This window comes from Monodon monoceros, unplaced genomic scaffold, assembly GCF_005190385.1.
Source record: "Monodon monoceros isolate NGI ecotype Baffin Bay Population unplaced genomic scaffold, NGI_Narwhal_1 Super_Scaffold_10, whole genome shotgun sequence".
Lineage (NCBI taxonomy): Eukaryota > Metazoa > Chordata > Mammalia > Artiodactyla > Monodontidae > Monodon > Monodon monoceros.
In genome coordinates, this window is record NW_021703766.1 from 19,060,127 (window position 1) to 19,076,440 (window position 16,314).

Below are 16,314 nucleotides of genomic sequence, written 5' to 3' on the forward strand. Positions count from 1 at the left end.
CGCGCGAGCTTGGGTTTTCCCCCAGACTAGCCAGTGAACTAACAGGACCATGATCACGCCCTCTGAGTGGCTGGCTGCAGTCTCCGCCACCGGCAGCGGTTGCCCACCCCTAGCCTCCGGAGACTACTATTGGCTCCACCCCCTTCCTCCGCCCCGCCTCCGCCTGGCTCCGCCCCTCTGCTTCGGCGTCCGGCTCGGTCCCGCCCAGACTGCGAGCTAGTTGAGGAGACGCCGCGGCGCGGCCGGGACCCGCCCGGAGGCGCACTGAGCGAGCCACGGGCGGAGCCATGGCCGGCCAGGAAGACCGCGGGGACGGGGAGCCGGTATCAGTGGTGACCGTGCGGGTGCAGTACCTAGAGGACACCGACCCTTTCGCATGTGCCAACTTCCCGGAGCCGCGCCGGGCCCCCACCTGCAGCCTGGACGGGGCGCTGCCCCTGAGCGCGCAGATACCCGCGCTGCACCACCTGCTGGGGGCGCCGCTCAAGGTAAGGGGAGCCGGAGAAAGGTTGGGGGCGACCGAGGGTTCAGGGTCAGCGCCATGAAAGCTTTTGGGAGCCCCTCGAGGAGAGGCTGGAGCGGGTGCGCTCCTCCGGGAAAGTTTTGTACTGGGGACCCAAGGTACACGTTGCCCGGCTTGTTGGGGAACGCCTCTCAAGTTGAGGGAAGCTGAAGGAGGGAGGATGGGAGCTTGTACTCTGCGGCACCCAGGCTGGCCCCCGAAATGAGGCCCACCTGGGGAGGCGCTCGGGGTCCGCTCGCTGCCAGTCGGCCTGGTTAACTGCTCTGGATAGGGTGGCGTGGGTGTTTGCGCGGTAGCGGACTTAGGAGACGGAGCTGGGGATAGAACAGCTTTCACCTGCTTCAGGTCAGGTGGGGGTGGGACCACGCGGAGGGCGGACCCGGGGCGGGCCGCTGGAGGTGTCTGGAGGTTGGATTGGGTTCAGCCGGACGGCGTGTTGTCCCTGCCTGGTGAGGCCCGGCTGGGGAGTGCCGGTGGAGAAGAGTCTTCACGGGCTGAGGGGAGTTCCCGGGAAGCGGCCTGGCCCGGGACACCCCGAGCGCGGGAGGCTGCACTGGTGGAAGAGCCCTTTGAGTCACCGCCCCCACCATCTCGTACAGCTGCCGCCGCCGGCCGGGAAGCTGGAAGGGAGGGAGCGGGCCGGGCTAATTTTAAACCGCCGGCCTGCCCTCGTTTGCCTGCACCCCAGAACCGACTCGTGCACAGTGCCGGGAGAGGCCCTCTTCCAGATGGCCCGCCCTACCTCCCCTCCTGCTCGCTGCGCTCAGTCCCCCGCAGGCAGCCTTTTCCGGCGCACTCGCAGGCACCCGGTTTCCGGGCCAGAACTCTGGGAGGCACACAATCACCTCCCGGGGTGCCCCGCCAGCCAGGCAGCACCAAGTGGTGAGGAAGAGAAGAGAGAGTTGGTGGAGATGCCCTCCCCTGATCCCAGGCTTAGCTGGGCGCCGAGTTGCGCAAACTTGCCCCCCGGGCCTGGGGTCTCCCCTGGAATGTGCCCCAGGCGCCAGGCCCCCGGCTTACATTCCTAGCGCTGCGGGCCTGCCCCGCCTCCGAGCGCGGGCTGGAGAAGTGCTGAGGCTATTGGCCTGGGGAGTGGCGCCCAGGCTTTCAAGGACAAAGATTGAAGATAGCAGCACATTGCCCTCTCCAGAGTTTTGACGCGACCCCTTCTTGTCCTGCCCTGTTCAAAGGGGCAAACTGAAGTGGACCTAAAAGGAGCACCTCCAGCCAGAGGCCACCTCCCATTCACAATGGGCTCTGGGGAGAGAGGGGTGCTGAACTGAGGCCAGGTTCCTGCCTCCAAGCTCCTGGAACTCCTAGTACTGAAATAAGCCTGGAGCACTACAGAGAACATAGTATTCCTCCCACCCCGGGCTCGAGGACAGAACTTAGCCCTAACACCCCTCTTCCCAATTAGGGGCAAGTTTGGGAGGTCAGCTACAGGAAAAAGGATCAGAATTACCCCTTGCCTCTCCCCCTCATTTAGGGACCCATCACCACCACCCCTTCAACCAGGGCTCTGCCCTCTGTTCTCTGCTTCCTAGCTGAGAGCTACGATAATGCATTAAGTACCCCCCAACTCGGTCCTTCTTGGTCTTCCCACTTTCAGAACTCCCACCTGGTGTGCCTGAGGACTGCCATATCCCCCACAGGCAGACTATGGGGGCCTGCACACTGGGTTACCACTGTGCTTGGAGCCAGGACTCCCTGGGGCTGGCAGCTCTGCCAGGAATGGTCAGCTGCACTGTGATGTGCTCATCCCAAATATAAACTGTGACCACAGCCCCAGAATAGAAGGCCAGAGGAAGAAGGGCTGAGAGTAGGGCAGGGACAGGGACATCAGAGAGCTGAGGGAGGGGGAGCAGGGCTCCTCCTTGTAGGGAATGTCAACAGCTGGTCCCTCCCCTAGTCCTATAAGTGGGTGGCCCAGGGGCACAGACATGACTCAGGCCTGCTCCACAGCCCTCTAGAGGGGAGAGGTGGCCCAGAAACCCAGGCATCCCCATCCCAGGCTGTAGAGCAAAATAAGAGGGAGGGGTTCTGTGCTCACTGTTTCAGCCTCTGCACAGTTATCCAGCAGGAGAACAGTTCACAGCCAAATGACCTCTGCCTCCCATTCTGGCCACTGACGCCCATCATCCCCCCATACCCTGCCCCTTCCCTGGGAATGTACAGAGGCCCAGCCCACTTTCCCTCTGTGGCTCCACCCACACACACCCCGCTGGGCTGTGGCTTGCCTATAGAGTTCCCCTGGGGGCTTCCTTTTTAAATGTTTCAAAGCTCTCAGGTCTGAAAAGGCCTTGCTCATTTCCTCCCAGTCTAGGAGGAAGCTCCTGGCCACAGCCTCTGACTCATCTCCTGGCCCTGGGGGGTGGGATAGGGGGTGTCCTGGCAGTGCCTTGGGTCATGTGTTGTGTCCCCAGGGGAACTCAGGAATATCTGTCTCCCCTCTGTGCCAGAGCCCAGGGACCTGCCCCTGCCCCAGGGGAGAACCTGGCCCTCTGGCCCTGCCTCATTGTTTTACCCAGAGCTGCCCAGTCCCACCCTCCCTGCTACCCTGTCCCACTCTCCCGTGCTACCCCTTTGCCCTTCTGGGCCTGCCTCACGAGCCCCTCCCTGATATCCAAAGGCCCTGCCACTTCTGGGATAGCACAGACTCCTTTCTCCCTGGGCTCTGGGCAGAGGGACCTGGGTACTGCTCTGACCCTCATGCAAAGGCCAGATGAGCCCCCTATTCCTAGCAGCAGAGATAGCCCTAGCAATCTGTTCATTACCAGCAACTTTGTTTCCCCAACTGCTGCTAAACGTTAGAGTGGAGCAGGGGTGGTACTTGTTTCCTGACCTTGCCCATCCCTACTCCAGCCTCAGTTTATCCCTAAGGAGCAGTTGTGACAAAGGGGCTAAAGTGTGAACCTGACCTTCTGGGACAGGGACCAACTGGAGGGGTCCCAGAAGACTCTTAAGGGTAAGATGGGGTGCTCTGGTGATGAACTGAGCCCTTTCCTTTTTTGTTGCGGAGGTCTCTTTGGGAGACTATAGAAGATTGTGATGTGGGCATGAGTCATGGTCTCCTCCCATCTTTCCCTGGGGCCAGCATGTCCAGTCTGTTCATTCTGGGTTGCAGCCTGGTAAGGGACCCGAACTTAGTCCTGGCAGAAGTACGCACTGTTACCCCAATGTGTATGATGTGTGTGTGTTCATTTGTGTTCCCTTGCTGGAACTAAGAGGACCAGTTTGGGGTATTTGTACAGTTCAGAAAGCTGAGGGGCGGTCTCCAGCCCTCACTCCACCTCCCCTGCAGGGTTCCCTGGAGCACTTCCAAAGTCCATTGGCCCAAGATCTAGGTCAGTTAGCCCTGGTTCCATTCAGCCTGGGACAAATTCACAGAATTTCTGAGCCTTGGTTTCCTCACCTGTAAAAGGATTATCAGGAGAATCAAAGGAACCAGGCAGCCCAGTGTGTGACACAGAGGAGGCGTAACAAATGTGGGCTTCCCTCCTCAAGACCCATTCATGTCATCTCATTCAGGAAGCCAAGGTCCAGTTGGAGACCCAAGATAAAAGGGAAGGAGGGGGCTTCCCTGGTGGCTCAGTGGTTGAGAGTCCGCCTGCCGATGCAGGGGACACGGGTTCGTGCCCAGGTCCGGGAAGATCCCACATGCCGCGGAGCGGCTGGGCCCGTGAGCCGTGGCCGCTGAGCCTGCGCATCCGGAGCCTGTGCTCCACAACGGGAGGGGCCACAACAGTGAGAGGCCCGCGTACCGCAAAAAAAAAAAAAAAAAAAAAAAAAAAAAAAAGGAAGGAGGGTCATCAGAACACAGGGTCTTCTTACATTTTTAGGAAAGGAGAAGAAAAAGGTAGTTAACAAATTATTTCCTAAAACAAGAGTCCTTCAGCATGTAATTCTGCACTTTTCTCCATCTTCCTTGCCCCTGGCATTCTCACTCGATTATACTGTTATGAAAAATATTGGGTAGTAGGCAACATGGTGTCCTAAGCTTGTAAAACCATATGTAACAAGTTGGTTTGGGCTGCCAGAAAAGCCTAGCCCAAGGAATCAAGAGAAAAGTGGGCTGGGGCAAGATAGGGGTAGGAGATTAAGAGGTACAAGCTACTATATATAAAATAAATAAGCTACAAGGATATATTGTACAGCACAAGGAATATAGCCAATATTTTATAACAATTTTAAATGGAGTATAATTTTTTTTTTTCTTTTGGCCATGCTGCGCAGCTTGTGGAATCCCGGTTCCCTGACGACCAGGGGTAGAACTCAGGGCCCAGGCGGTGAAAGCGCGGAGTCCTAACCACTGGACCGCCAGGGAATTCCCAAGTATAATCTTTAAAAATTGTGGATCACTATGTTGTACGCCTGAAACTTATACAATATTGTAAATCTGCTATACCTCAATAAATATAAACAAATAAATAGAGAAAAGTGGGCTGGAGGCTGAAGCGAGGAGCTGAGCCTGGGAAGAATGAGGGAGAGACTCCACCCCAAGACAAACATCAGAGAAGTGTGGAAGACAAGAGCCAGGAGGGAGTCCAACATGTGGGCCTACACTGACCCTGTGCTGACCCCAAGTACTGTCCTCAGGGACTAGGGTTTGGGCTTACGCCAGCCTGGCCCAGTCCCAGGGTGTGAGAAACAAGGCCCAGGGGTTTAGCGCTCAGAAGGGTGACCCCAGGATGGGTCTAGAGATTGTCATACAGAGTGAAGTAAGTCAGAAAGAGAAAAACAAATATCGTATATTAACGCATACATGTGGAACCTAGAAAAATGCTACAGATGAACCAGTTTGCAGGGCAGAAATTGAGACACACATGTAGAGAATAAATGTATGGACACCAAGGGGGGAAAGTGGCAGGGGGTGGTGGTGATGGGATGAATTGGGAGATTGGGATTGACATATATACACTAATATGTATAAAATAGATAACTAATACGAACCTGCTGTAAAAAAAAAATAAAATTTAAAAATTTTTTTAAAAAAGGGTGACTTCAGGAAGGGGCCAGTGGTGTGAGGGACAAGCAACACCCAGCTGGCAGGAAGTCTCCGCTCCTTGGAGCTTGCCTGACCCTGCTCCCCGCTCCATCTCCACCCGGGACAGACAGTTAAGGGTGGGGGGCATTGTCCCGGAGGCTTTGGGCTGGCTGTTACCTCTGGACCTCCTCCCCAGAAATGGGGCCCTGGCAGGATAAGACAGGTGAAGTGGCTAGGGAGCCACTGCTACCACCACAGAGGGAAAGGGGCTCATGTGAGGAAGCTGGGGGTGGTAGAGCATTCAGTCTTCAGGACCGTGCCCCAAATGGATGCAGGTATTCTGGAAGGCGAGGGCCACGCTCAGCTCGCTTGGAATTAGAGCCTGCAACTGTGCGTGCAGGAGGGGAAGAGTGCTTGCTGGATCTGAGCTTTCTGTGGGTGTGCTTCTCACCTGTGCGTGGCCAGTAGCATATATATACCCTGCCTGACTGTATTCTTGGGTGTGTAAGCCACTCCCAGGTGGAATCTGCTCACTCCTCCAGTGTTTACCTTTACAGCACCCCACCCCTCCCCTTTCTTAGCACCCGTGGCAGTTGTGCTTCTACATTTATTTGTGGCCTTTTTCTGAGTCAGACCTGCCTGCCTCCCCAGCGGGGTTGGAAGACAGGGAAGGCAGAGGCAGTATGTTGTTCCCTGCTATGTCCTCAGCACCTAAAACCAGCCTGGTTCGTGAATATTTGAATGAATGAGCTATTCTATATGTGTGTGATTTGGGGGGGTCTCTGAGGGGGTTTGTGACTTTGGGGGAAATATGTTTCTCTAGGGTCCCAGAGTCCTCCAGTCCAAGGCAGAAGGAGATGTAACTGTGCCTGGCTTGGGGGGGGTGGGCGGTGGTTGGCTGCTGAGTCACCATGTGGGAAGAGGAGTCAGGAGGAATGTGGGGCTGCCCTCAGCTGAGCTGGCCCTGGACAAAGGACCCCAGCCCTGGGGCCTTGCTGCCCCATCTCAGGGCTCATTCCCAGTAGGCCCTGGAGAAGATGACTCTGCTCCCAGGGAGGGGAGAGAGGCCAGGCCTGCCCAAGGGAGGGCAGGCAGCCAAGCAGGAAGTGGGACAGAAAACAGGCTGGAGTGTTTGTCCTATGTCCCACGTCCCACGCAGGAGCCTGGGGGGGTGGGAAGGAGTGGGAGGTGTGGGTGTCACCAAAGGGCCTTACAGGCTGAACTCAGGCTCTCAGGCATGAGCAGGGGTACTAAGCAGAGGAGGGGTAGGGGCAGGAGCTGGACTCCCTTAACCCCAGGGGACCAAGGGCAGCTGGAAGTCCTTGGGCTGGGTCCAGAGCAGGGCAGGGCTGACAGAACATCAGGACAAATGTTGGGGTTGACTTTCCCAGTAAGATGGAGACCAGAAGACACTCTGCCTCTCCAGAGGTGGGCTTTCCCTGGGCCTCTCAAGAAGCACCACCACTCAAGTCAAGGGAACTTTGCTGAGCCGTGCACACTGGCACTGTGCTACATGGTGTAGGCATCAGGGAGTGGCACGGTGCTGCCCTCAGACTCTCCAGAGTCACCTCACTAGGCTTTTCTACAGGCACTTCTCAAGGGGCCAAGAGTCATCCTGGTGGTGGTGGTGGTGGTGGTGGTGGTGGTGGTGGTGGTGGTGGTGGTGGTGGTGGTGGTGGTGGTGGTGGTGGTGGTGGTGGTGATGGTGATGATGATGGTGGGAAGCCAGCTCAGGGGGGTGGGAGACATGGGCAGCAGACTCATGGGTGGAGCACCTGACTTGTTACGGTGCAGGTTCCAGGGACCCACTGTAGGCTGACTGAGTCAGACCCTAAAACCTGGTGTTTAATAGGCCTCTTGGAGGTCTCTGAGGTCCAGCTAGGACCATGGTGACTGTAGCCCACTTGGGGCAGGGCAAAGACCCTCAGGCTTGGAGGGACTGGGAGCCCTTCTCCTCACTATCTTAACTCGGGGAGACACACGTCCCCCCCTCTCAGCTGGGTTTGCACCTCCCAGCATTCTTAACACTTTCTCCCTGGGTGTTGAATGTTCACAGCTGCGAACTTCCTTGAAAGCAGGAACTTCCTCCTATTTTCTCTCCATTCCCCTTCCTCATTCATGTTCAGTAGCTCAACAACCATTTAGGGAGCACTTGCTTTGTGCTAAGTGCTGTGATAGGCTCTGCAGACATTGCATGGACAAGACAGACATGGTGCCTGAACCCAGAGAACACACAGTTAGTGGGGAAGGAGACTAGTGTCTAGGATGTGTGGAAGGCCTCAGAGGAGGAGGGTACACACAAGGGCTGGAGGGATTTGCATAGCATTGGCTAGAGGAGTCCGGGAAGGCTTTCCAAAAAAGCATTATCTGGGAATTCCCTGGCGGTCCAGTGGTTAGGACTCCACGCTTTCACTGCCAAGGGCGCGGGTTCTATCCCTGGTCAGGGAACTAAGATCCCACAAGCCCGCATGGTGTGGCAAAAAAAAAAAAAAAAAAGCATTATCTAATCTGAAACCTAAAGAATGGGTAGGTATGAGGCAGGAGAAAAGCTCTTTGAGCCACATGAGCTTTGCACATAGTAGGCCCATGAGAAATGACTGCTGAAGGAATGCATGGCTGTACACTGCAGGCCCTTGTGGTGTGCCTCTGCCAGCACCCTGAGTGGGAGGTAGGAGGTCATGGGGTCTCCATTACGTACTCCTGCCACCTTTTCCCCAGCCCTGACAGCTGTTCCCTTTGCCCCCAGCTAGAGGACTGTGCCCTGCAAGTGTCTCCGTCTGGATACTACCTGGACCCTGAGCTGTCCCTAGAAGAGCAACGGGAGATGCTGGAGGGTTTTTTTGAAGAGATCAGGTCAGAGCTGATGGGGCCAGGAAGGCTAGGCTGGCTCCCACCCTTGCCCCCATGCTGGAGGGGCTGGCTCAGGTGTCAGCAGCCAAGACACTTGATCTCTAGCCAGGGCTGTGGGTCTCCTCCTACCACCCCAGGGAACTGTGCCAGGGGAATCCCAAGGCCTGGCCAGTGTTACCTGCTGCCTGGGACCGGGGTGGGGGCTCTCCTACATACCTGAGATGCCTGTGTTCTTCAAACCCTCCTATCTGGACAACCCTTTGGCTTGGAGAAGCATCTGGGGAGAAAGGAGCTGTGGCCAGGTTTTGGCTGCCTTGGTGTGGGTGGAGAGACCCTGAGGAATGGGCTGGGAGCTGCTGACTGGGCTACTTGATTCCAGCAAAGGGCGGAAGCCTACTCTGATCCTGCGGACCCAGCTTTCTCTGAGAGTCAATGCCATCTTAGGTGAGTGTGTGAGGATATCAGCGTCGAGTGCCTCCCCTCCCCCCAGCCCCGGTTGTCTCCGTTTCTTTCAGGCCTGTGCTGGACAGCAGACAGAGTAGATGGGAGATGGGATGTGCGACTCCTCCCATTCCTATCCTGACCTCTTCTTCCAGGGCAGCTGCTAGACTGCGGTCGGGCTTGCCCAGAGTCAGGGAGTGGAGGAGGAGGTGGGGGGTTCAAGAGTACTAGAAGATTCTTTGATGGGGGGTTGTGGTTGCGTCCCAGTAGAAGGGGGTGGGGGGCTTGTGGTGTGTCCCCTTGAGGTTTCCATGCCCACCTACCTCTTGCAGAAAAGTTGTATGGCTCCAGTGGCCCTGAGCTCCGCCGCTCCCTCTTCTCACTAAAGCAGATCTTCCAGGTGAGGCCCAGAGGTGGGCTGGGGGTGAGCATCCAGGCTGAACCTCCCCCCACTAAACTCCCCCATGGTGCCCGCAGGAGGACAAGGACCTGGTGCCTGAATTCGTGCACTCAGAGGGGCTGAGTTGCCTAATCCATGTGGGCGCTGCTGCCGACCACAACTACCAGAGCTACATCCTCCGAGGTCAGCCTCACCCCTCCCCCATGACCCCTGCCTTCAGTGACCCCTTACTGACCTTTTCTTGTCCCTGTGTCCCCAGCACTAGGCCAGCTGATGCTTTTTGTGGATGGGATGCTGGGGGTGGTGGCCCACAGTGAGACCGTGCAGTGGCTGTACACACTGTGTGCCAGCCTGGTAAGTGGCCCTCCACCCAGCCATGTACCCTTTTCCCACTGCCTCTCTCTGGGCCTCAGTTTCCTCTTCTGCAAAGTGGTCTCGAATGGAGGGGGTCTGTGGCCCCTCTAAGCCTCAAAGTCACTTCAGTACCTGGGCCTAGAGATGGCTCTTTCTGCCTAGACTCTCCTCTCTGGGTCCAGCCCCAGGAGCCCTTCCCCCTCCCCACCAGGAGCCAGCACAGGTCTGGCCCAAGCCCCACTCATGTATGGTGACCCCTTCCCCCCAGTCCCGCTTGGTGGTGAAGACAGCCCTGAAGCTGCTGCTGGTGTTTGTGGAGTACTCTGAGAGCAACGCACCACTGTTCATCCGTGCAGTCAACTCTGTGGCCAGCACCACGGGTCAGAAACTGTCCCTCCCTCCTCCATTGCTCAGGGCCCTCTCTCCTACTTGTTCCCATATGACTGCTCCCTATCTGGGTGACAGGTGCTCTTCCATGGGCCAATTTGGTGTCCATCCTGGAGGAGAAGAATGGCGCTGACCCCGAGTTGCTGGTGTACACCGTCACCCTCATCAACAAGGTGGGATAGGGGGAGCAAAGGGGGAGCCAGGTGCCATTCTGGGCCCCTCAGGCTCTTGACTTCTGCTCTCCATCAGCTTTAGCCTTGCCGTCCTATCCCCACCCTCCAGACTCTGGCAGCGCTCCCGGATCAGGACTCCTTCTACGACGTGACGGATGCACTGGAGCAGCAGGGCATGGAGGCACTGGTCCAGCGCCACTTGGGCACCGCGGGCACTGACGTCGACCTGCGCGCCCAGCTTATGCTCTATGAGGTGGGCTGGGCGGGCTGGGCTGTCAGGGCCCGAAGGCAGGAGAGAGGAGGGGAGGGAGGGAGGCCGTTCTCCAGTGCCCCACCCCACCTACTTGGGCCTCAGTCGCTCCCATCTGGGCTCAACTCTCCTAGAGCGCCCTGCGGTTGGAGGATGGGGACATGGAAGAAGCCGTCACAGGTGGGCGGCGCATCACCCGCCGAAAGCCTTCCTCAGAGGAAGGCAAGAGGATCCGCCGATCTCTAGAAGTGCGCTCCCCGGAGCCTGGGTAAGAACGAACTGCCTTGGCAGAGGCGGAGGGGTGGAACCGCCAGGAGGAGCCCTGCCTCCTGACAGGCCACATCTCTAGCTCCACAGGCCCCGCCTCACCAGTAGTCTCCACCTCCTCCTCCGCCAGCCCTGCCCTGCCGACCGGCCCCACCTCCAGCCTCGTAGGCCCCGCCCCACCTACAGGCCCCGCCTCCAGCGCCGTGGGCCCTGTCTCTGGCCTCCATACCACCTTGAGCCTCTTTCCTACCATCTCCGTGACGCCCCCACCCAACAGTTCCTGCGAGAGGAGCATCTACAAGTAAGTAGGGAGATAGAGCCTGTCCCGGGAGTCTTTCCTCCAACTGTCCCTCCACTCTGCGCTCCTCCACGGGCCCTCCGTCCTCCTCTGCCCAAACTTCTCTGCCCAAACGCGTGCTTTCTTTCTCTTTCTTTCCAGACTTCACCAAACTGCTCCTGTTTGGTAAGTGACTGCTGGGGGCTGGGGTTCGGCTCTGACTGGACCTCCTCCTCCTGCGGCTTCTCTTCTTTCTGGCATTCTGCCTGTTTTGTCAATGTCATCTGTCTCTCTACCCCCTTCTGTCTTTCTCTGTCACTGTCTGACTCTCCTGTTTTGTTCTTTGTCTTTTACTGCACCCTGTCCTGTGTCATGTCAGTCTCTCCCCTCCACTTCCAGTTTCCTCACATCATGCCTCCCCCTCTCCCTCCTCTTCCCACTGTGGCTGGGAAGGAACCCCTGATATCACTGCCCAGCTCTGTGTGGGTGTGAGCAACTGGGCTCTGGGGTGAAGCACGTACCACAATTACCATTTTTTCCTCTCATTCCCCCCTACCCAGGGCCCGTGAGAGCCCATCTGTCCCCCAGTTCCCTACTGGGCAGGCCAGGCTGGAGTAAGTACAGAGGCCAGCCTGCCAGGCCTGCCATGTGCTCAGGGCTTCAGCATTGCTTCCCCCAGCAGGGGTCCCATGTGCCTGATGCAGCCAGAGCTGGGGGACTCTCCCAGACTTATGTGTCCTCAGTTACCCAAGGACTAAGCACTAGGAAACAGTTCACCGGGGTCATAGAGGTCCCAGTGCTTTAACAGTTGACACCTTAACAGCTTTGATCAGTGATGAGGATGTGGACTCCCAACCCGGAGCCCATTCTCCTGTGTCCTAAACCCAGGATTAGGGCTGGGAGGGGATCTAGAGTGCTGTGTGGTGCGGAGGTGGAGGAGCAGCCTCCATCTAAGGGAAGGACAGAGACTGAGTGCCGACAGAGGCTGGAGGGACCAAAAAAGAGATGGGATCACCTTTATGACTTCAACATAAACTGAGTGCCTTTCGTTTACCAGGCCCTTTTCTGGGCATAGGCCATAGCTCTCAGAAGCTGCTAGACATGCCAAGGGAGGGACAGCCTGGTGTGCCCATTGGGACAGGTATCCCCTCCCCCTGCTCTAAGGGTCCTTGTCTAGAATCAGAACAGTGAACATGAACAGCAGCAAGGTTGCAAGTTAGATGTTAAGTAGAACTTTTCCCCGTATGTTGAACTGGGAATACTGGGTTGGTAGTGACCCTCCCCAGATGTGGAAGACTGAACAGGGGCTGGCCTTGGGGTGGGGGGGGGGGCAGGTCCCGGGTCTGCTCAGCGCATGGACTGTTCCCTGTGTGTCTGTGTGTGCCTGCAGTTAGGGGCAGTGCCCAGGGGCCCAGCAAGGCATGTGCACCACCCTGGGCTGGGGTGTGTCAGACACCCTCACTGACAAGTCCCTCCCCCCAGAGCCCGGTTCCTGGAGAATGTAGCAGCAGCAGAAACAGAAAAGCAGGCTGCGCTGGCCCAGGGCCAGGCAGAGACATTGGCTGGAGCCATGCCCGATGATATCGATGGACACCCAGGTGAGCAGGTGGGTGGGCAGGATCCACCCATGTTGCCCTGTTGCTCCACAGAGGACGTGACACTGACGGCTGTTTCCCTTTTTCTAGACACCCAAGAATTACGGGGCTCCCCAGAACCAGCCCCTGTACCCGGAACACCCCAGAGCGCTGCCCCTCAAATCCTGCTCCGTACTCGGCACAGCCTCGAGCCAGAGCCCAAGGAGCCATTGGCCTCACCAAGCCCCAAGGCTGAGCCCATCCGGGAGCTCCCTACCAGCATACCCAGCCTCTGCATTGGGGACCTGGACTTCTCAGACCTGGGGGAGGATGAAGACCAGGACGTGCTGAACACGGAGTCTGTGGAGGCGGGGAAAGGGGTCCCGCCCCCGCCACCCCCGCTCCCGGGAGGCCCCCCACCTCCTCCGCCACCACCACCCCCACCCATCAAAAGCTCCTTCCCACCACCACCCCCAGCTGCCGCTCTTCCCCCCTCAGCACCTGATGGCCTAGCCCTTCCCACCAAGAGGAAGACAGTAAAACTCTTCTGGCGGGAGCTAAAGCTGGCTGGGGTCCATGGAGGCTCTGGCAGCCGCTTTGGGCCCTGCCCCACCCTGTGGGCCTCACTAGAGCCTGTCTCGGTGGATACAGCCCGGCTAGAACACCTGTTCGAGTCCCGTGCCAAGGACGTGCTGCCTTCCAAGGTAAACGTGCCCTCGTCTGCAAGGTAACCCTAGGGGAGAGGGGAGGCAGTCAGAGCTCAAGCGTCTGAACTGCTGGGGCTGCCACTCATTTCCCACATGGGGAAACCGAGGCAAAGAAAGGAGTAGCGACTTGTCTGAGGTCCTTCAATAAGGATTCAACCCAACCCTAACTGGCGTCTAAGCCCATCCCAAGGCCTTACACATCCCAGATCCCTGGTTGTGGGGTAATCCCACCATTTAGCCATTCAGAGTGGGGCCTTAGTGTGCCCTCTTAGATTGTTGCCCCAGCTAGACCCTTTCCCAATCTTACACTGCCCTTCCCCCAATTTCAAAGAAAGCTGGTGAGGGCCGCCGCACAGTGACCACCGTGCTGGACCCCAAGCGCAGCAACGCCATCAACATCGGCCTAACCACGCTGCCACCTGTGCACGTCATTAAGGCTGCCCTGCTCAACTTTGATGAGTTTGCTGTCAGCAAGGATGGCATTGAGGTAGGGATACCCAGCTAAGGGTGCAGCAAGTCCAGCCCTCTCCTTTGGTCAGTGGGCATTTCCTGTCCCTCCAGTGGTGGGCATGGGCTTGGCATTTCCCCAGATTCTGGGGCTGCCCCAGATGACCTAGGGAGGAGTCAAGACCAATACCTGAGGCCTCAGGCCAGCACTGAGTGGCCTATGTGGGCCGGTGGGTGCATTCTCAGAAGCTACTGACCATGATGCCCACAGAGGAGGAGCGGCAGAAGATCGAGGAGGCCCAGCTGGCCAATCCTGACATACCCCTGGGCCCAGCCGAGAACTTCCTGATGACTCTCGCTTCCATCAGGGGCTTGGCTGCCCGCCTACAACTATGGGCCTTCAAGCTGGATTATGACAGCATGGAGCGGGTACCTGGGTCATGGGATGGGACAGGCAGTGGGGACAGGTGAGCATGATGACCACGTAGTCTGAGTCCCTGGTCTCCCACACCAGGAAATTGCAGAGCCACTGTTTGACCTGAAAGTGGGCATGCAACAGCTGGTGCAAAATGCCACCTTCCACTGCATCCTGGCCACCCTGCTGGCTGTGGGCAACTTCCTCAACGGCTCCCAGGTGAGCTGAGAGCACATGAGGTCGGGGCCCGGGGCTCTGGAGCCAGCCAGCCTCAGGCTCAGGCTCAGACGGGGTCCTTTCAGAGCAGCGGCTTTGAGCTGAGCTACCTGGAGAAGGTGTCAGAGGTGAAAGACACGGTGCGCCGACAGTCACTGCTGCATCATCTCTGCTCCCTGGTGCTCCAGACCCGGCCTGATTCCTCTGACCTCTACTCAGAAATTCCTGCCCTGATCCGCTGTGCCAAGGTCAGCACCTGCCAGAGGCTTGGCTAAGACTGGCCGTGGCATGAGGGAGCACTGCTTCTCTCCCTAAGTGGGCTGCTGGGCCAGGGCTTGCTTAGGCTACAGGCATGCACGTGGGCTGTGTCCTCTAGCAGAAACTCTTTCTTCTATTGGTATGGCTACACCTACTCTGTCTTTAGGTCTGTTTAGCTGCCACTTATCCCAAGAAACCTTCTCCGTTCTCCACTGCATCAAATGGACTTGTCTGTCTCTTGCATCAGACTGTGAGCTTTTGGAGGGCAGGGGCCGGATCTCGGCTGTGTCCTCAGGGCCCAGGCTAGTCATCCCAGCACGGAGGCAGCTCAGGTGGTGTCTTTCTGTGGGGGGACAGCATGTGTACTCCCTGCTTTTCCAGGTGGACTTTGAGCAGCTGACTGAGAACCTGGGGCAGCTGGAGCGCCGGAGCCGGGCAGCCGAAGAGAGCCTGCGGAGCTTGTCCAAGCACGAGCTGGCTCCAGCCCTGCGTGCCCGCCTCACCCACTTCCTGGCCCACTGTACCCGCCGTGTTGCCATGCTGAGGGTCGTGCACCGCCGTGTCTGCAACAGGTGGGGGCGTGGGCCAGAGAGAGGTAGGACTGCCACCACCATCCCTCAAACCCCAAGCAGGACTCACCACTCCTCCCCACCCCAACCTGGCTAGGTTCCACGCCTTCCTGCTGTACCTGGGATACACAGCGGAGGCAGCCCGTGAGGCGCGCATCATGCAGTTCTGCCACACGCTGCGGGAGTTCGCACTGGAGTATCGGACTTGCCGGGACCGGGTGCTGCAGCAGCAGCAGAAGCGGGCCACGTACCGTGAGCGCAACAAGACCCGGGGACGCATGATCACCGAGGTGGGTGTCCCTTCCGGGTCTTGACTGCCACCCCCATGGTTTTCTTCCTCTACTCCCAACCCACCCCTTTCCTCTCTCCAGACAGAGAAGTTCTCAGGTGTGGCAGCTGGGGAAACCCCCAGCAACCCATCTATCCCAGTGGCTGTGAGCAGTGGGCCAGGAGAGGGTGATGCCGACAGTCATGCCAGCATGAAGAGTCTGCTGGCCAGCAAGCCTGAGGACACCACACATGGCCGCCGCAGCAGAGGTGGGACCTACGGCCGCTGGGGGCAGTGGGCTCTGGGGCCGCTTTGGCCTCACCTCCCTATCTGGCTCCCTCAGGCATGGTCCAGAGCAGCTCCCCAGTCATGCCCACAACAGTGGGGCCCTGCACTGTACCCCCAGAAGAACCTCCAGGCTCCAGTTTACCCAGTGACACTTCAGATGAGATCATGGACCTGCTGGTGCAGTCAGTGACCAAGAGCAGTCCTCGTGCCTCAGCTGCTCGGGAACGCAAGCGTTCCCGTGGCAACCGCAAGTCTTGTGAGTATTCCCCACACACCCACTGCCCACCTTAACTCCATCAACCCCCTCCAACCCTGCTCTGTCCTTGCAGTGAGACGGACGTTGAAGAGCGGGCTCGGAGAGGACCTGGTACAGGCGCTAGGACTGAGCAAGGGTCCTGGCCTGGAAGTGTGAAGGTGCTGCCTCCACAACACCTATCTATCTGGGCCCCAGCCTGCAGTGCAGGAGACTATGGTGAGGAGGGACCACAGCACAATTCTGGGCCTCTTCTCAACTCGAGGGCCAGTGGCTGCATTCTCAGAAGAGAGAATGGCCCGTGGCCAGTGCCGTGAGCAGTATTAGCTGTGCGTGCCTGTGTGAGTGTGCGTGTGCATGTATGAGCTCCCTGGACACGTGGAGCATAATAAAGTTTTCCTAGCCAATCCAAG

General features: G+C 58.1%; 1 protein-coding gene across 1 annotated transcript; it reads left to right on the forward strand.

Annotated features, from left to right (window-relative positions):
• Positions 1 to 233: 233 nt before the first annotated feature.
• Positions 234 to 16,303, forward strand: FHOD1 (formin homology 2 domain containing 1). The gene is made up of 22 exons (XM_029239834.1): positions 234 to 488; positions 8,254 to 8,360; positions 8,737 to 8,801; positions 9,131 to 9,198; positions 9,276 to 9,381; positions 9,458 to 9,552; positions 9,821 to 9,932; positions 10,018 to 10,112; positions 10,222 to 10,365; positions 10,497 to 10,630; positions 10,712 to 10,930; positions 12,389 to 12,504; positions 12,592 to 13,184; positions 13,519 to 13,674; positions 13,881 to 14,063; positions 14,149 to 14,268; positions 14,352 to 14,513; positions 14,905 to 15,095; positions 15,190 to 15,382; positions 15,464 to 15,629; positions 15,704 to 15,904; positions 15,978 to 16,303. Exons 1-22 carry the CDS (start codon positions 288 to 290, stop codon positions 16,058 to 16,060), a joined length of 3,510 nt encoding a protein of 1,169 aa, XP_029095667.1. The 5' UTR covers positions 234 to 287; the 3' UTR covers positions 16,061 to 16,303.
• The last annotated feature ends 11 nt before the right edge of the window (positions 16,304 to 16,314 follow it).

Excerpts from the sequence above, each read along its gene's own strand:
- FHOD1 (XM_029239834.1), top strand. The coding sequence starts at position 288 with ATGGCCGGCCAGGAAGACCGCGGGGACGGGGAGCCGGTATCAGTGGTG. Across the intron at positions 9,382-9,457 it reads CCAGAGCTACATCCTCCGAG|CACTAGGCCAGCTGATGCTT; the intron begins GTCAGCCTCACC and ends CTGTGTCCCCAG. Across the intron at positions 15,905-15,977 it reads CCGTGGCAACCGCAAGTCTT|TGAGACGGACGTTGAAGAGC; the intron begins GTGAGTATTCCC and ends CTGTCCTTGCAG.